Source organism: Sapajus apella, unplaced genomic scaffold, assembly GCF_009761245.1.
Source record: "Sapajus apella isolate SASKATOON/1434 unplaced genomic scaffold, GSC_monkey_1.0 scaffold5, whole genome shotgun sequence".
Classification (NCBI taxonomy): Eukaryota; Metazoa; Chordata; class Mammalia; order Primates; family Cebidae; genus Sapajus; species Sapajus apella.
This window is the reverse complement of record NW_022436945.1, coordinates 40,858,876-40,879,157: the sequence shown is the minus strand read 5'-3', so window position 1 is coordinate 40,879,157 and position 20,282 is coordinate 40,858,876. Positions and strand designations below refer to the sequence as shown.

Sequence of the window (20,282 nt, the reverse complement as noted above, 5' to 3'; positions counted from 1 at the left end):
CAGGAGCCCATATACTTCTTAAGGACGCTGTCTATGCCTCATTTATCAATGTATGTCTGCAACCAAAGACCTAGCTTCCCAGTTGGGACAGGAGCAACAGAAATGGTTGCTTTCATGGGACCGTGCATGACTTTCAAACAAGCATCTCACGTTGACCACTACAGACCAAATGCAAAGAATCGTCTCTCCTCTCTTACTGTGTAAGTTCCGATATCTTCCCACCCATCTCTAGGGAAGAAAGGAAGCCCCGTAATGACTTAGACATCTCTTTCCAGCTTGGCAGGATGGAAGGTGTAGAGCAGATAAAATGCGATTTAGAAACATAAACATGGCTTGTCTTTTAAAGGCAAAAAAAGAGATCCTTATTCCTACAATATAAGGTGAGGTAATTAGGCCAGGTGTTCCTATTATTCCCACTGTATTATGAGGAAACTGGGTCTCAGCGTTGTTTCATGTCCCATGGCTAGTAGAATCAATGCTCAGCTCTAGTTTATTAATTTCCAGTCTCCTCTTCCCTCCAAGTGTTAATCTCAATATTCGTGTGAGGGAAAAAATAGGTATGTTGGACATGACAGAACGAGAATATACTACTTTTTCTTTTTTTTTTTTTTTTGGGACGGTGTTTCTCTCTTGTTACCCAGGCTGGAGTGCAATGGCGTGATCTCGGCTCACTGCAACCTCCGCCTCCTGGGTTCAGGCAATTCTCCTGCCTCAGCCTCCTGAGTAGCTGGGATTACAGGCACACGCCACCATGCCCAGCTAATTTTTTGTATTTTTAGTAGAGACGGGGTTTCACCGTGTTGACCAGGATGGTCTCTATCTTTTGACCTCACGATCCACCCGCCTTGGCCTCCCAAAGTGCTGGGATTACAGGCTTAAGCCACCGCACCTGGCCACTACTTTTATTTTTAAAAAGGTGAAGGGACTGGGAGCATTTTTCTAATTATATCCCTGCCCACCCTACCTTGGACCAGAAAGGATTTATGGTGACTCACAAAAATACTTATCGTTGGATTGGCTCTTAGCACTCATTGCAGCCTTCTAGTTGGATTGCAGTGATGCAGAGTACTTGATGAGAAAGTATTTCCTGGACTCTCTTGAAGCTAAGGTTCTTGCTGTGAGTTGGAATCCACCTGTCAGCAGTACTTATCTGAGGTCTAGTGGGAGGAAGTGAGGTGGAGACCATGGTTTTACTCCTGCTTCAGCTGCTGCTCGTGGGAAACACGGGCAGGGGGAGGGGTGTTTTTCTGTATTGCATTGCCCAGCTCCTGGTTTTATGGCTATGAGAAGGCAGAGGCAGCAATCTTAACTACAGCAGTTCCCTCACCTTTGGGATACAGCTACGAGGTGAGATTTTTGAGATCAATGATTCCAGTGGTGGCCTCCCGATTTCCATCTCCTGGCTGTGCCAGAGGCAGCAGCAGCCCCTGTGGTCAGTTTAGCAGTGTTTTTCAGGGAGATGTTCTTGGAGAACCTGCCTACAGCCCACCACTCCAGCCCCTGAATCTATGCTATTAAGCACCTAATTCTACCCTTAATCAATCTCTTTCTTCTTGAGATAGAAAGGTCGCAGGTCTTGTAACTGTATCTTAATTGATACATAAAGTTACATAAAATAACATAAATCTTTAAAAAAATGAAAGGGTTGTGGTGCGGGGGACAAAATGAGGGCAGAAACAAGGAGCCAGGCACAAGATTAGTACAAAATGCCTGTCATCAGATGGTCTCCATTTGCAAGGGGTAAATCACTCATTTGGCTCTAAGCTTTCTAGGAGTAACTACAAAGAGAAAAAAACCATTATTTGATTCACAAAATCCATTAAGCCAAAACATTTTGTTTCATGGAAAAGGACCAGAAAGAGATTTCTTTCATGAGTCTTAAAAGTGCTGTTAGTGAAGGTAATACAATAGAAATGATCTGGGTTCAGTAACTCACTGGTTGATTAAAAACAAAAACAAAAGCCCCCCCCAACTAAAAAAAACACTCAGTAATACCTTAAACCTTTTATTTAAATTAATGCTATGAACATACATTCATTTCCCCCAATCTTTCAATGCCCTTTCTTTGATTAAAAGTCTTCTGATTTGAATTATGGTGCCGTTCTTCTTCTATAAATCACATCCACAATACATCATCTATGATTTTGAATTTCAGTTTATTTAAATTGGAGTGTGAAATTAGACAAATTATGAAGCATTTTGAATATATATTTCTTCTAGGCTTTTAAATAGTGTTTTCCTCATTAAAATTTTTTTGTTTGTGTATATGCACAGGTTACCAGTGCAATTTGCTACACCGATATGTGGCATTGCAGTGAAGTCAGGATCTTCAGTGCCTCCATCACTGCAGCAATGTGTATTGTACCCATAAAAACAACCTCCTATTACCCACCCCCTTACACCCCCAACTCCTCCAAGTCTTTATTGTCTATCATTTCACACTCTGCTTCCACGTGTACACATTATTTAGCTCCCACTTATAGGTGAGAACATGTGGTATTTGTCTTTCTGTGTCTGCTGTTTCACTTAAGATAATGGCCTCCAGTTCCATTTGTGTTGCTGCAAAACACGTGATTTTTTTTTTATGGCAGAATAGTATTCCATTGCGTATATTTACCACATTTTCTTTTTTCAATCTTCTATGGATGGACATTTAGATTGATTGCTTCTCTTTGCTATTGTGGATTGCGATGCAGTAGACATATGAGTACAGGTGTCTTTTGATGTAATCTCTTTTTCATTTTCTTCCTTTGAAAACGGTCTCACTCTGTTGCCAAGGCTGAGGTGCCGTGGCACGATCTCGGTTCACTGCAACCTCCACCTCCTGGGCTCAAGTGATCCTCCCACCCCTTCCTCCCAAGCAGGTGGAACCACAGGTAAGAGCCACCATGTGGCTAATTTTTGTATTTTTTTGTAGAGACAGGGTCTCACCATGTTGCCCAAGCTGGTTTTGAACTCCTAAACAAGCAATTCACATGTCTCAGCCTCCCAAAGTGTTAGGATTACAGGCATTAGCCACCACGCCTGGACTGATTTGTTTTTCTTTGATTAGATACCCAGTAGTGTGATTGCTGGATAGAATGAAAGTTCTATTTTTAGTTCTTTGAGAAATCTCCATACTGTTTTCCTTAGAGATTATACTAATTTACATTCCCACCAACAGTGTATGAGTTCTCTTTTCTCACGTCCTCACCAACATCTGTTATTTTTTGTCATTTTAATAGTAGTCATTCTGGTTAGTATAAGATGATATCTCATTGTGGTTTTAATTTGCATTTCTCTCATGACTAGTGATATTGAACATTTTTTCATATTCTTGTCCATGTATTTGTTTTCTTTTGAAAAATGTCTATTCATGTGCTTTGCCCATTTGTGAAGGGATTTTTTTTTATGTTATTGAGTTGTTTGAGTTCCTTTTAAATTCTGTATATTAGAGAATTATATGACTCCCTTAAATTCTTATGGCTAATAAATGGCAGAGGTGGAATGAAAACTGAAGTCTCCTGGACTCCAGATAATAAACATCAATCATAATAATGTTCTTTTTTTTTTTTTCTTTTTTTACAATTTCTTTAATCTGGGGTGGAAGCTGATGGATTAAACCTTAAGTATAATTTGGCAAAAGCCTTTCTAGGGTTATGGTACAATATAACCCAAGCCATACACACAGCTTTCTTAAGTTCATGAATAGAACTTGAATTTCAAATGAGAGGGCAGATGAACTGATTATTCTTTAGACAATTGTGCATAAGTATTGTTTCTATCAACCAGGCTTTTGATGGATTCTGAATGTCAGGGAGTTGGAGATTATACTGCCTGACAAGTACCTGGAGTGCAGCTATTTTCATTGTGGTTAAGAGCAGTCTAATGCTTTACCAATCAGCCCAAACTGGAGTAAGGATTGATTGACATTCTTGGGAGGAGGGGGGTTGCATTCATTGGAGAGCAGTTCAAAAGGAAAGTGATAACCTATTGTTATATGAAGGGTGAATGTCTAATGCAACCCTGGTGTGGTTTGGCTCTATTTTAATCATAGGCAGCCAATCTGTAGAAATATGTGTGTGATGGGAAAATAACTCCTTTTCTTCCAATTTCCTTTAGACATCTACCAAAAGCTAATAATCTTACTTTCAAAATACATTCAATAAAAATCAGTCCAGGTACACTAATATTCCTTCTACTTTCTCAGTTCATTTTTATTTACCAAAGCATATTATATTTTCAGATTTAATTAACCTTTAATGAGCATGTGCACCTCAACTGATGCTACACTAGGCCCTCTCATATAAATTACCTTTATCTGCTAAACTGACCAAAATAGAATATCACATCCTTCCCCCTGACTTAGCTTTTAGTCCAAACAAGCAAATGTATGACATCCTCTATATCTGACAGAAGTGGACCAAAAATGATAAGATCTTAGACTGCCAGTAGCCAATGTGACAAGTTCTTACCTGAAGAATTTGTGGTAGAGCCACACTGTGGAAAATTGTAAATTTAATCTATATGTGGTGATATGGAGTGATAATAATACACTGTAAGTTAAAAATGTTAGTTGCAGAATATATATATGCAATGCAATGTTAGTTGCATATATACATATATATATATTTATTTATTTGATGTAAAAGGAAAGAAAGAAGCTGAAGCAAAATTAATATAAGCAGAGAGTTTATTTGCACCAAGGTTGAGGATTGCAACTAGGAAGCATAGATTCAAATTTCCAAGAGTGTATACTTCAATTAGTGGTAGTTACAAATGGACTTTTAAAGGCAAAAAAAAAAAAAGAAGAAGGACAGGGAGTGAGCTGATAGGACGTTGGTTGTTTGTCAGGATTTCTCATTGGTTAACAGAAATAACATTGATTAGTGATTGGCTATACATTGTTAAACTATAGTATTGGTTATAGTGTTTGTTATGGCATTGTTAGATTAATTTATAGGCAATAGCAAGCAGGTTCAATGGCTGAATGCATAGCTCACAAAGCAGGGAAGTAGGATGTGATTGTTTTCTCTTTTTAATGTCTTTTTTCAGCCTAAAAGTTAGAAAGGGCTCACATTCCTCAGACAAAAATTCTTTGCCTTCCTTAATAGAAAAATCCCATTTCTTTAAATAACAGATGTAAATACATGCACAAGAATAGAAAGGTATGAAAGTTATTGTATTAAAATTAACATTGACTACCTAAAGGAAAATAAAAGCTGAGCACATCTTTTGAAAATAATAGTATATTACATAAAAATTAAACAGAAATTTGAAAACAAGAGCCTTAGTGCTGGAGAAATCTCAGAAACTTGTAGACAGGGAAGGTGTGCTTCCTTCCACGTCATCCTGTTTGAGTCAATAGAAGAGCCTGCGTTTAAGAGGCTGGGGAATGTCCCCAAAGTGCCCCAGGGACTGGAAGTCTTCCAGTAAGCGGAGACCTCAGCCACAGTCAACCCCATCATGGCAGTGTGAGATTTTAAGCTGCTGAACTGCAGGGGACTTTCACTGGTTTCCCAAATGTGGTCTGTGAAGGACTAGACGTTCTGAGGGGTAGCTGTGGGAAAGGAGGAAGAGCCCAGCAAGTGGACTTCAGGGATCCCTATCGCTGCTATTTTGCTTATTGAGACTTTCCACTTAATTTGGGGTTCAGCAGCAACAACAGTGGAAATGTTCTGCTTCCACTGAGGGGGAATTTGGGGTTAAACAAAATTTGCTTAAACTCTTTGCGTCTTAGCTTCCTAATTTTTGCAATACAGATAACTCCCTATCTCCCGGGGCTGCTGTGAGGACAGGATGAAATAATGCAAGTGTTTAATGTTTAATAAATGGTTGCTTAAGAAAGGAGGTCAGGTAAGTGGTAAACAGTAGCACAACTAAGGCAACAGGATGGGCTTGGGACTCCTTACAACCTAGGTCCCCAACAGAGACTGGTGCTGGGCCGTGGCCTGTTAGGAACCAGCCTGCATAGCAGGAGGTAAGCTCCTGGCAGGGGCAAGAGAGCATTATTGCCTGAGCTCAGCTTCCTGTCAGATCAGAGGTGGCTTTAGATTCCCGTAGAAACATGAACTCTATTGTGTACGGCACATACGAGGGATCTAGGTTGCCCACTTCCTATGAGAGTCTAAAACCTGATGATCTGAGGTGGAACAGTTTCATCCCAAAACCATTCTCCCCACTCCTGTCATGAAAAAATTGTCTTCCACAAAATCAATCCCTGGTGCCAAAAAGCTTGGGGACTCCTGCCTTACACTGTATCACTGTCTTCAACTTTCCCTGTCATCCTTAGATATCATGCATTTCAGATACTGGGTTCAACTGTCACCAAGATGTGCTCTGGGAGCCTTTTTATCCTTGGGGTCCCCAGAGCACATCTTGGTGAAAAGCCATCTCACTTTGCAAGGTCAGGAATCTAAATCCTTGTCAGCCTAGGAGAAAAGAAGGGCATTCGAGTCCCATGAAACTCATGTGTAGGAGGTATCAGTGTGGAGAGGACCCCCCTCTTGCATCCTGGGCCAGAGAAAAATGTGAGGCCTGTGTGGAACCAGGCTGACCTAGGTAGTCTGTCTTGATTAGAAGGGGAAAGTAAGTACACAGAGGTAGTTTGACATAGTGGTTCAAAACCCAAACTCTAAAGCCAGGCTCCTTGGATTCCAGTCCTGCCTTGGCCACTCACTAGCTACGTAACCGTGGGCAGGCTGTTTGACCTCTCTGTGCCTTATTTTCTCATCTATAAAATAATAACTATTACATACGGTTGTTGAGATGATTAGACTACTTAATGTAAGTAAAGCACTGACCGTATGAGCTATATATGGGTGCTGTGCAAGAGTTAGCACACAAAATACAATTCCCCATGCCTATGTCCAAGCAGATATAACTTATCAACCACAGCATTGTTTCTCGCTGAACCCTCTTGGAAGCCTCTGTATCCTTCTCAACAAAGGCACTGCATGTTGTTGCTAATGAACCAGATCACCCAATAAACACTATTGTCACATCATGCTATCATGTCAGCGGGAGTATCTGAACGTAGCAGTAGAGAAATTCAGTTCACACATACCCGCTTTCTATATCAAACACTCCATAGGGGTAAAATGCACCCTGATTAGAAGTAAATTACGCCATATAAGGGGGTTTGGCACTCAGGCCAGGCGGCCTGTTGTGTGGATGCCTATTCATATCCTGAGACAAGCAGCCATGAAGAAAGTCCTTTTGCCTGTCCTCATTCTTTACTTGCTAGAGAACAAGAGCAGCTGCTAAGCCACAGGCCACAAAGAAAAAGGTCAGTCTCATAAAATACACCACGGGCCTGCTGATGTGCTCGAAAAAGCATGCACACTTCAAAGCCAGCCATGAATGGAGACACACATGTAAGCCACTCGAGAACATTTATTTTAACTAGGAGCGTTTACCCTGAGGACTTAGCTCTTGTGACGCTGAACCCTTCATAAATGAACCCACATCATAGAAGCTGCATTTAACCAATGAAGATGGAATTGACAGTGGAGGAGATGTATGGGTAACAGCTTGTTAATTTATAACCAACAATAATGACTGCTGGATAGACAGGGAGGCGGTATTTTCACCCACAATCTCATTGATCTGAAATTCTTGACTGGTTCTTTCTAGTGCTCCTCTCTTCAGACCCCACACCCCTCTCTAAATCCAGCATTTTGTTTTTCTCACAAGGCTTAAATGAACAAGACTATTCTTTGAACCAGAGTGGGATAAATGTCCTTGAAGGATATGGGGAAGTCCACATGGCATATCAGGAAGTGGGCAGATCACAAACCTGTGACATCAACAGATAGTTCTGAAGCCTGTATTAGCATTGACTTTAACCACATTCTCACCAACATTTTAGAGAAATTAGTAATAAGAAGAAAAGTGGCTGATTTGATTTCCTTACCTTCTCTTGTATTTTTATTTATTTCAATTTTTTATAGAGACGGGGTCTTGCTGGGTTGCACAGGCTCGTCTTAAACTCCTGGGCAGAAGCAATTCTCCTGCTTGGCCTCCCAAAGTGTTGGGATTATAGGCGTGAACCACCGCGCTCTGCCTTCTCTTGTAATTTTAAAAGTGAAATGAAATGGCTGAAAGATCATCCAACGCTGAGAAAAAGGCAAGAAAGGGCTTGCTCCTCTTGGTGAAGTTGCTGCTTAAAATCCTATGATTCAGGGCTCAAACAAACTAGAGCTTATCTCTCAACTCCATTGCTCATAGCCATGAAGTTTAGGGCAAGAGAGCAAGCCTCTCAGAGGCCAAGTTTACTTGCATTTAAATGGAGATAAGTAATACTTACCTTCCAGGATTGATGTGAGGCTTAAATAAGGTATTACATGTAACATACCCAATAAAGATCCGGGGACATCATAGGCATTAAATAAATGGTAGCTCTCATTATCATCAGTATCATCCCCACTGATAATTCTCTAACTAAGGCAAACTGTTGATTATTACTGTTATTTATATGGCCAAAACATCTAGGAAGAGCCCAGAGACAATACATGACTCAATGAGTGAGTAATATAAGAGAATGTCAAATATGTGGTATCATCTCACAGGGCAAAAATAACTGAAAATTAATTCATTAAAATTACTTGAATACTTTTTAACTGCAAACAAGCATAAGGGAAATTTCGGGGGTAACAGCAATGTTCTAAAACTGGAATGTGGAATAGTTGCACAATTCTGTAAATTTAACACAATTATTGGATTACGTACTTACAATGGCCAGTGGAGTCTATGGTATGTTAATTATGCCTCAGCAAAGGTACTAAAATGGTTCTCCATGGACAGGAGCTTAAGGGGGATTTAGATAACAGGAAGAAGAGATATTACTTTGCATGTAGCATAGAAAGACAAAAAAAAAAAAAAAGGAAACTATGAAAGACAGACTAAGAAACATGAAGGATACATGAGAATTTAAGATGCATTAAATTGGAGTCCCAGAGGAGAAGAGACGTAAGATGGAGAAGAACAATTTTTAAAAGACTGAACAATTTTAAAAGGACTGATGAAAGACACCAATCTATAAATTCAAGAAGTCCAAAGAATTCCAAATAAGTAAAGAAAAATTCAAGTTTAGACATATCATAGTCTAAACTATGTCTGTATATCATAGACATAGTGAAACTGTAAAGACCAAAGACAAAATGTTAGAGGCAATAAAGAAAACAAAAAGATCATATCTTCAGGAGAATTACAGTCTCAACAGACTTCTCAATAGCAAAAAGTGGAAACCCAAAGAGGGTAGAAACAAATGTGCTAAAATAAACGTGCTGATAAATATGACTGCCATTCTTGAGTTCTTTATCTAGTGCAAAATTTTTTTTTAAGAATGAAGGTGAAATGACAATTTAGACATCAGAAACTAAGGAGTTTGCCACCTGCAGATCTTCAATAAAATGAAGTTCCTCTTCTATATTTCAGTATCTCTGAAACTGCATTTCTTCCATGTGCTGGACCTAAAATATCCAATGATTAAGTGCCATCCTTAACTTCAAGAGACTAAAAATCTAGCCAAGGGTTACCAGATTTAGTAAACAAAATACTGGCCATCAAGTTGACTTTGAACTTCAAATGAACAGTCATTTTTTAGGATTTATATGTTCTAAATACTTATGGGTACATACTTACTTATATTACATGTGGAAATTCAAATTTAACTGGGTGTTCTCTATTTTGTCTGGCAATTCTAGTCTATACAAAGGGAGAGATGTCAGAGCCAGAGACAGAGTTGGAAATTGTAGGCTGGTGGGTGACAGCTACATCTCAGGGATTAGATGAGATTGACCAGAGATTGGAGAATATATCAGCTGAAATAAGACAATAAAAGACCAAACACTGGAACTCCAACTTTTAAAGAGGTGCTGGAGGAAGACAAAGAGAAAGACCAGGGAATGCAGGCAAGAAGGCAAGTTTCAAAGAGGAGTCCTTCAATGCATAAAGTTTCATTTATTCAACAATTGAGTGGTTGCTATAGACCAGGCTCTGTCCTAAACCCTGCTCTAGGTAACAGAATGATTAGAGCGCTCTGAAATTGGAATTTTGGAGATCATTCAAGAGTTTTTATAGAGCCCATTTCAGTACTTTAGGAAGGACCAGGTCACCTGCAATCAAGAGGGTTTTGAGATTTTTCTGTTCTGGGTTAAATTGTGTCTCTCCCTAATTCCTATGTTGAAGTCATATCCATAACTTCCAGTACTTGAGAATATGGCCTTACTGGAAATAAGATCTTGGGAGATGTAATTAGTTAAGTAAGTTGTACTGGAGTAGGTTGAACCCCTAATCCAGTATGATTAGTGTCTTCATCCAAAGGGGGAATTTGGACAGACACACACAGGGAGAGCACCAGGTGAAGTTGAAGACACAGATATACAAAGAATGCCACAGACTGCCAGCAAACCACCAGAAGCTAGGAGAGGCATGGGGCAGATTCTCACAAGTGCTCAGAAAGAACCACCCCTGCCAACACCCTGATCTTAGACTTCCAGCCTCCAGAACTGTGAGACAATCAGTTTCCATAAGGAAGCCAGCCAGTTTCAAACATTTCGTTATGGCAGCCCTAGCAAACCAATACACTTTCCTTCTTAAAGTTTCACTCAAAAGCTGCCCAGCGGGCGCTTCCTTAAGCCTTGCTCCTCCCCAGACCTCTCCTATGGGGAATTTCTCATGCAGATGCTGGTGCTGCTGACCTTGTCCAAGATTAGGTGTGGGGTGACACAGTCTTCCTGTGTTCAGCTTCCACACCTCAATCCCAGAAACTGCTTGTCAACTTCAGCTCCTCTCCCTACTTCTGAATAAGGAAGAGCACTCCTGCCACTTTCTCTTCCTCTCTACCCTTCCCCATCTACCAAGGCCTTCCTTCTCTTCTTGTTCCCACAAGGCCCCTGTACAGGCTTCAGTAAGGCTGTCCAAAGGAACGTTTCTAGTTCCCCTTTCCCTTCTCTCCAAAGTGCCACCCCCTCATGTGAAATTAAGCTAACTTCACTAGCTTCTGTTTCCGTCTATGTTCTCTCTTATCTTGGACCCGTTTCCTCCCAAATGGCTCTCTCTCACTCCAAACACTGATGGAATGTTTATTCATTCAAAAAGAACCACTCTTGAAGGACTGTGCTAGCAGTTTCAGGGGTGTCCGAGATGAACAACATCTGTACCTCAGGAAGATGGAAGCTCGGTCATCATTTACAGGGGACAGGTAAGTCTCTCTGCAGGCTAACACCAATTGATTTATATCAGCTTGTTGGAGAAGACTGACTTTTAAGGCACCTGGGCTCAGTTGGAGGGTGTGGTGGCAGATGAGTTATGTCTCCATGGCCAGCACGGGAAGACCAGGTGTTTGCCATCATTAAGGTACAAATCTGGATTCCAATTCTGGCTTCACGTAGTGCTCCATGAACTTGGGCAAAGTGTAACTCTTGCAGCCTCTTGGGCAATTTAACCTCTGAGTCTCTGGACAATTCAGTATTTAAACTGAGACCAGAAACCCTGGTGCACATGGGTATTTTATGTTAACCAATTTTAAGTCTAGAGATAGTGGGGGTGGGGACAAGACAAGAGCCAAAGTAATTGTAAAATTGGTTGTAAGAGACATAGAAGGAAGGACTGTTGTGGGAGTTCAGCAACAACTTCCCATTGAGATGATTTTGCTGGTCCTGAAAGATGGGGTCTTGCTGGAGAGAAAAGACCATATGCAGGCTGAGAATGGAAGCAGACAAGAGCCTAGGGCATACTCATGGGCCTTTGATAACAAGAGAGAAGTAGGAAGGCAGGCTGGAGCAAGAATAGAGAGCCTTGAATTCCTGGCCCAACACTGGGATTAAAAAAAAAAAAAAAAACCCAGAAATCTTTATAGCAACGTCAAGTTTTGCAGCATACTTGTACAACACTGTTTGCATCTAAGAGAAAGACAATTAGAATCAAGTTTTTGACTGTACAATTTTATATGGGTTGTGTCAGTATAGGGGCACCACCCTCCCTGCTTAATAAGGCGAGCTGGCCATGGCAAAACTTATCAGGCATATGAACAAGCTGGTCTCAACAGCTTTATGTTACTCCATCAAGGTAGTCACTACTACCACAAGCTGAGATTTCAAGAGCTAATCTGCCCAATATCACACAGCGGTAAGTGGTAGACAGGGTGGCACTGGGATTTGAACCGTTTGAGCCTGGGCACCAAGACCTGGTATTACTTTCCTATGAAAAGCTAGGCTGGTGAGGACTCCTAACACAGGGGCCTGTCAACTGCTTCTAACGCAAGATTTCTCACACATGACAAAGGCTAAATGACAGCGAAAACATTTGGCAAGAAAAGACTTCTTTGTTTTGTGGTCAATTAGCATTCATTCCTGTCTGTAATAAAATAATGGCAATTGCCTGACTGAAATGTGGGTCTGTTTTTCACTGATTATTGACGCGTTCCTGGCCACTCAATTCCCTCTTGATTTTAAAAGGATTCCTTTTCATTACAGGTCACTTTTCACCCCTTCCCTTTCCTTTCAGGAGACATTTCTGCAGGTGTAGATGTCACATCAATAAAGGCAGTCATGACTGAGGGTGTGTGGGTGCCTAATTCATTCTTAATAGGATTATGTCATTCAGGTGCTTCCTTTGTTTTAAGCTGGAAGAACTCTCAGCCTGTTTGGGTTCCAGTGGTCTGGATGGTACCACCTGGGCATGCAGGATGCTTCACCCACATGACAGTACCCAGCTAATACATATCAAGTACCTCCCTTCAAGCAGAAGTGGAACTTAACTCTGTTCCAGAAGCAAGTAATAAGGACTTCGGGTGAGGCAAGGATATCTCATTTTGAAACAACCTCTCTTCAAAACCCAAGCCAACAAGAATACAAGCTACTTTCTTGGGATTCCTGATGTAAGCCTGGTCTACTATTTTACTGTTCATGTTAATTTTTAGACAGTCTCTTTTTGAAGGAAACATGGCAGTCAGATTAGATTAAGCCACATGAAATTGCTATTTTTTTCTGCCAAAAATGGCAGCAAATTCACATGAATACCAAAAATTAGGTTGATGTTAATGAATCAACCTAATAATCATAGTTATGTGCAAAATGTTTAGAATGTTCTGTATCTATTTTTCTTTTTTTTTTTTTTTGAGATGGAGTTTCGCTCTTGTTGCCCAGGCTGGAGTGCAATGGCGCAATCTCGGCTCACCTCAACCTCCGCCTCCTGGGTTCAGGCAATTCTCCTGCCTCAGCCTCCTGAGTAGCTGGGATTACAGGCACGAGCCACCATGCCCAGCTGATTTTTTGTATTTTTAGTAGAGACGGGGTTTCACTATGTTGACCAGGATGGTCTCAATCTCTTGACCTCGTGATCCACCCGCCTCGGCCTCCCAAAGTGCTGGGATTACAGGCGTGAGCCACCGCGCCCGGCTCTATTTTTCAATTTAAATAGAGACCTCAGGATGTAAGACTAAAATGAGAAAATATCGCACATATGAAGATTCTTAATCAGTATCTGTTGAATCAAATATATAAATCCTATGTATAGTCCTACACATATTTAATGAAAACTGAGTAAAAAACTTTGTCAGGACGAATGCACTTTAATACTTAAAAGTTTAATCTCGCAAATCGCAACAGTCAAATGACTCCACTTGCCTTATATATTTACATTTTATTAGAATTCTTCAGAACTGTCAACAGTTGGACAACATACAGGAATAAAACACATGGAACACCAACATCCTTTAAACTTATACCGCTTACATATTTACACATAAAGTTACTGTATATATAAAAAATATTTTCAAGGACTCATGGGCTTGGGAATATTCAAAAGACATTATTGCTACATTTCAATATTTACAAAAAAGCCACAAAATAATTTCAAACATTAAGCCACTGCAAAGAAACATCTGATGTAAGAAAAAATTATAAAAATATAAACTTTCAAGAATATCCAAGACAAAACTCTCAATGAAGTGCCCCTGTAGTACCTAGACATCTGTAACTAACACCCACTTTTCTTACTATAATTGAAGTCAATAGAAACACAAAGGAATTTTTCAGACAAAGTATGGCAAACAACAATCTCTTGGGTGACAACACAACCCCAAAATCTGTTAACTTTGGAAAGGTGCGAGAGTGTGGAACTCCAGTGCAAATGGTCACTTCCAGATAATGGCCACAGTTCTCTAAGTGTAATCTAAGGAATGTAGGAGGGGGAAACCGTAAAGGCAACCTTTGAAGACAACAAACAAACTTTGCCATGTACACATTTACCTTTTATATTGGGCGGTGAGGAAGGAGAGTTTTTTTTTTTTTTTTTTTTTAAAAAGGTCAACTATAAGAATAATATCCAGGCTACAGTCAAAGGGTAAAATTTAAATGTTTCAGCAAGACAGTAGCATTATGGAAGGTTTAAGGAACAGATACAGTAGGATGAGTCTAAATAACAGAGTGCCTTAAGTGCAGGTGGACTGCAAATACATAGGGGCTGATGCCTTCCACTTCCCCTGCACTGCTGTGGAAGCTCCTGGTAAGCTACTCTAGATAGCTATCGAAAAGAAACAAGAGCAGTACTAATGACGAAAGCCAAGTTACTTTTTGGGTACTAAAGGACCCTCTTGGACTCAGGGCAAGAATAGCCCTCCAAATATTTGTCTACACGCATACAAACGTACAAACACATACACACTTATATAGATACTGGCCTGGCGTCCAGGACATGTCTGTGAAGGAGGCTGAATCTAAACTTTATTTCCTGCTACATAAGAATCCAAACTAAGACGGCAGTGTTTTCTCACTCCTGCGGGAGCCATGCAGTGAATCACTAACTCTGTCAAACGGCATCAATTCCATTGAGTACAATGCCATTCTGAAGCTGATCGTTTTGTTCTGCAGAATGTATAGAGTTAAGTTCATCAGCTAAAAGTGGAGATTTTGTTCAGATTGTGCTTGGTGGTTATACTGTTTCCTTAAAAAAATGGTATTAACTGTTTCCTTCAAATTTATATGGCTCTTAATCTACTTCTATACACAGTGGACATAATGGCAGGGTTTTATACAGAAACGAAACCTTATGGTGTTTTCCCCTCAAATGTATGAACACAGACAATTTATAGATGAGTATATACAAGTGCTGGCTGGGGAGGCCTTCTCTCCAATTCAACACTCTAATAGCAAACTCTATTTAAAAACCAGGTCAGTACAAAAGCTTGTGCAGTGGTCCACAGAAGAGCATCTTTTAGTCACACTTGGGGGTCATTTTTATCATGGCCTATGTCTCATTCCCAGCATGAAATATTAGATTTCTTAAGCCCAGATGTTCATACTCTGTCCTTTGTTCTAATAATGTTCTGTTTTCCACAGAAAGGACTCAGGTTTTCAGCTTCTAAGCTTGTTGCATCATCATACTACTATGGATGATTCTGAAGGCCAAATGTAATTACCACCATTTATTCAGGTAAGCTATCAACCATGTTTTCGAGCAGAATTGGAGGAGCCTTGGAAAGAACTCTGGGCACGCAGCCCATACCTCCCTCTCTTTTGTCCAAATCAGAATGTTTGCTGTTTATGGTAGGAGCTATGGTGCTATGGGGAATATATATAGTTCGAACCTTTGCAGTAGGATGGTGGCTGATGACAAAAATCATCGACCACTAAAGTGTGCTCAGAAAGACAGGACTGCGGTGGGGTGACCGCTATCCTGGAGTTGGATGCAAGCTGAAAAGAAACAAAATAACCATCATGGAAGCCAAAAGAACAGATCATTCCTGGAGGGGGTGACCCGAACTCTCATTCTGCTCAGACGTCGTCGCGCACAAGCAGAGGCTGGGAGGAGGACGCAGTGCTGCCGACGGAATTGATCCGCACGGAATGGTCCACCACGGGCTTCTGCTGGCTGGGGCTGCAGTTTGTTAAGTTGGAGTAAATCTGGGGAAAACAAGTCCACAGTCAATACACCAGTCCCTGCAATGAACACAGCAGCAAAAGGCATACTTACAGCGATGAGATCGCAACTAACGGATGGAAACTCTTAGGAGAGAAGTGGTTTACAAGAACTTTGAAGCCAAAGCCCAAGTCATACTGACAAAACGAATACAAGCTTTGTTTTCTCCTTCATTTTTCCCAAGGAAATAACTTTATACAAGAAGTGGGGACAAAACATGTGCAAGCCCAGCTCTTCTGATGGGGCACACCAGGGAGAGCAAGTACAATCTAACCTATTTAAAAGGCTTATAAATCTCTAAAGCCAACTACAACTCAACAACCAGTGTAATTTGCTGAGAAACCCATGGCTCTTCAGAATCAAAGCAATTGGGTGGAAAACGCTGTTTAATTTGAAATATGCTTTGACACCCAGAAGAACAAGCTTTAGCCCAAAAATATCAGTGGTATGCTATTTAGAAAAAAAAAAAGATAGCTCCAAGCACATAGCCCAGAAAAGAAAGCAGCTTAAAAAAAATCTGAGTCAAAGTATCACTAATTCTTCCGTAAAAGCAGGAGAGGAAATAATGGATCTGAGTTTTCATTCCCCCCACTTCCCAAATCAGGGGGAGGGATCTCCCAACTTCAAACAGCTTTTCATTCTATCTGGTTTGTGGGCATGACAGCTATCTGCCATTTTCTGGCTATGCTTGTTTGATCAGAAGGCTTATTTCACTGCAGTAACAAGCCGCCTTTTCTATGCTTTTATTCTAGTTCCCATCACCCCCAGCCTCCAAAGGATGAATGGCCCTGACATGTGAGAGGGAGAAAATACTGACCCCATGACCAGCACTTGAGACGGGGGAGGAAACATGGCAAATCCTTCCGGAAACTTCTACTTCCACGCTTCTGAGTACAGAACTCTCCACCCTGCCCCCTCAATCTCACATCCTTCTTTGGCTCAGAACAGGGGGGATGGGCAGAAAGAACTGGTTTCCATTGCTTTACTTCCCCTACCTGAAGCCCAATTTACAACCTAAGATGAGGAGAGAAGGGGTTGGGAGGTTAGTCCTCACCCTGAAAGCCTGAGGAGGAGGACACCCCTGGAACTGGGAGAAGGCGGATTCTATGCCTGGCCAGGGTACTCACATGATTGGTGCTCTCTGAAATCTGCTTCTCAATAAGCTGAACAATTTGCTTGAAGGTTGGCCTTTTTAGGGGATCTGCATCCCAGCAAGTCTTCATTATGTCATACCTACAAGACAAGAGCCATTTACTATCCCTCCTCAACGCCCTCAGCCTGTTTTCAACTGTATGGCATCCAACAACTTCAGTAATAATTCCAGGGCTATGTAACTGGACATATGGACTGACATATGGATAAAATAAAACAACACTGCATGTATGAAATGTTGTTGAAACTTTCTGTATTTTTGATGATGAAAGATTATGAAGATAAGCTACATAAATGACATTTGACCAGCGTGTCATAAAGGAAACAAGTGACATTTCAAATTGTGTTATGAAAACCCTCCACATCTGGGTTTCTGTCTTTAAAAAGAAAAATAAAAGGGGAAATGTGATTTAAAGGAAAAACTTCTCGGCTCTTACATTTCAGCAGGTGCGTGTTCAGGGCTAAGCATCCGGAAGCCTTCCTTGATCATCTTGTAGAACTTAGAATCGACTGGCATTCCAGGATAGGGGCTGCTTCCTGAGACAGTTTGCAAATCAGTGTTAATCACAAGGAAGCAGGACACTAATGAAACCTCAAGAAGATGCTGTGAGTCTAATGAAGGTGTCTTTGGCAAAGATCATTTTACCTAAAGAGAACAGCTCCCAAAGAAAAATCCCATAGGACCAGACGTCACTTTCAAATGTGTACACACAATTGAAGATGCTCTCAGGTGCCATCCACTTCACAGGTAATCGAGCCTGTAATACAAGCACAACAGAGTCAACAATGTTAATTCAGAAGCTCAACAAAACTGAACAGAAGATATTCTTATAGATGCTGCTGTTGCTGAAAAATGGGGTGAGAACTTGAGTACCATCTCACAAAGACCTTTTACTTTTATGATCTCAGATGATCCCAATTACCTCTAAAATACATGGCTCACAAGCGCATTATCCCCATTTTAAGCTGTGAACACTATGTCAGTACAGCATGGTGATTAAGAGCACAAACATCAGAGATGACCAGACATTTAGCCCTGGCTCCACTATGCGCCTTAGGTAATGTAGAGATTTGTTAGTTGCCACTGAATATGTCCCTCTCCTTCCTTAAAAACAGAAATACGGCCTCTCACAATTAGGACTACATTTCCCAGCCTCCTTTGCAACTAGCTGTAGTCAGGTGACTCAGTTTTAGCCACTAAGTTGTTAAGTGCTGTATGCCAACTTCAGGAAAACCTCCTTACAATACAGCTGGCATGTGCCCCCTGCCTCATGTATGTGATGGCTGGCTATCTACCTGGTGGTCATCTTGGACCATGAACATGGGGTTACACCCAGGAATGGTTAAGCGTGCAAAGCAAAGACTTGGCCTGGAGTACTCCATGGAACCTTTATACCAATCCTGGCCTGCTACCCCTAGACTTCTTTTATTTTGGGTTTTCTTTTAAAACCCAACATTCTAATACATGGGGAAAATCACTAAAATATTTGTAATTAAGCCTCAGTATCTTCTTCTGTAAAACGAAATAAATACTTTTGATTTTATGAATTGTCCTTTCGGTTAAATACGGTAATGTGGGTAAAAATGCTTAGCACTGCCTGACTCAGTGTTATCTGAAAAATTGCCTAGAATAAAGGCAAGTACTCGATAGACAGTAGTGGCTTGTGATGATCATGATTCTTTGGAGAACTCTCTCCATTAAAGTTGACCTAAACTTTCTGTAACTATTCCTCTTAGATGCGTTCCGGATTCCTGACCTTAATCTGCCATAAAAAGCAAAATCAACCCTTCTCTGAATCAACTTAGGATTGAAAACTGGGAAAGCTTTTCTTTTTTCTTTTTTTTCTTAAAGTTATTTTGGTCCGTTAAAAAATGGCCTTCCCTTCCTGTATGTTGTGCTAAAGATCTACAGGTGTCAAATTCAGGGGCCTGTGAACTTGGAAAGGAAAAATGACATCCTTACTTTCACTAATTTCTAGATGAAGTTTAGCATTTCTTTAAATTATTAACGAAGGTGATAAGCACCAGTAGTATCAGCTGTACCTGTGACTTTGTCATGGACAGTAATCATAAATACCTTCATATCCTATTAAGTCTTTACATGTATCTCAAAATCCTATTAATCGCCACTCTAAAATTACAGTGGTTTTCAGGAAAAAAAAAGCAAAACTCACAATTGCTTTTACACCAACCTAATAGAACCTGTTACTCTCTGTAGTAAACACATGTACTGACATATCACAAATTTACTTAATATCCAGATAGCTACTTCTATTTAACTGTTTTCCTTGGCAATCCTATGTATTTCATCACAGGCGTTGAAAACAGTGTTCTCATAACAGTTCCACAGGCTTGACCAGACTCTAAAAGGGGCCATGACATGAAAAAATGATGAAGAACTCATGTGAAAGCAAGAACTTCAGAGAACCTGACACAACAAGGAGGTCTCAAATGATGATGACATACATGCTGGGCAGTAACATGTGTGAGTTTCCTTGTTCTTATCTTGTTTCAGAAATTCTCCTTACCCACCAGCCTGGTGAAAGCAATGCCTGTGATTGGTTAGTTCGATTGTAGACTCCTTGAGCTGGAGTCTACAATCTGGAAGCCTGATGGGGCCCAACTCCTTTGTCAATTCAAACTAAGGTCACTACTAACCAATAACAACAGAGTATATAACCATTGTCAGGATTATTTATAAGACATGTATAAAGAATAGTAACAGTATGTCTGGCACGTTCTAAGCACTTTACATCTATTAACTCCTTTAATCCTCAAAATAACTTTCTGAGTCAGGAATCACTATTATTCCCAAGGGGAGAAAAGCCAAGATTCAGAGGTGTTGCGTAAGTCTTGACAATATTATACAGCCATGAAATAATGGAGGCAGATTACAGAATTAATCAAGACTGGGCCTAGAGGTTGCCACCTTCTTTCTCCTCCCTTTGGTCAATATTCAGAGGCCTAGATAATGAACAACTTGTCATTCTTCCTTCCAAAATCACACCAGGATGAAGAGAAGTTGTTTTTCTTATCACTCCTGATGATGATATCTAGCTTCAGGGCAGACTTCTCAAAAATTCATGCTTTGGCCAGGAGATAAACGCAGCCACACTTTTATAAAACCAAGTCAAGTACAGGCTACCAGTAGAGACGCCATAGTGATGAGAGAGAAAACATTACATTATCATAACGGGCACAAAAATCCACCTCCAGGAATAAATCTG

General features: G+C 40.6%; 1 protein-coding gene across 8 annotated transcripts in view; it reads right to left on the bottom strand.

Annotated features, from left to right (window-relative positions):
- Positions 1-13,611: 13,611 nt before the first annotated feature.
- The window catches only part of KIT (KIT proto-oncogene, receptor tyrosine kinase), an 84,532-nt gene continuing 77,861 nt past the window's right edge, over positions 13,612-20,282 (bottom strand). For 6 of the 8 annotated variants that reach the window (XM_032274222.1, XM_032274220.1, XM_032274223.1 and 3 more), the window contains exons 18-21: positions 17,702-17,813; positions 17,493-17,592; positions 17,031-17,136; positions 13,612-15,887 (exon numbers count right to left, since the gene is read on the bottom strand). In XM_032274222.1, the coding sequence (XP_032130113.1) occupies positions 15,759-15,887; positions 17,031-17,136; positions 17,493-17,592; positions 17,702-17,813 (447 nt within the window). In that variant the 3' untranslated portion in view covers positions 13,612-15,758. The remainder of the gene's footprint in view (positions 15,888-17,030; positions 17,137-17,492; positions 17,593-17,701; positions 17,814-20,282) is intronic. The other 2 variants (XM_032274227.1, XM_032274226.1) reach the window with 1 other exon arrangement.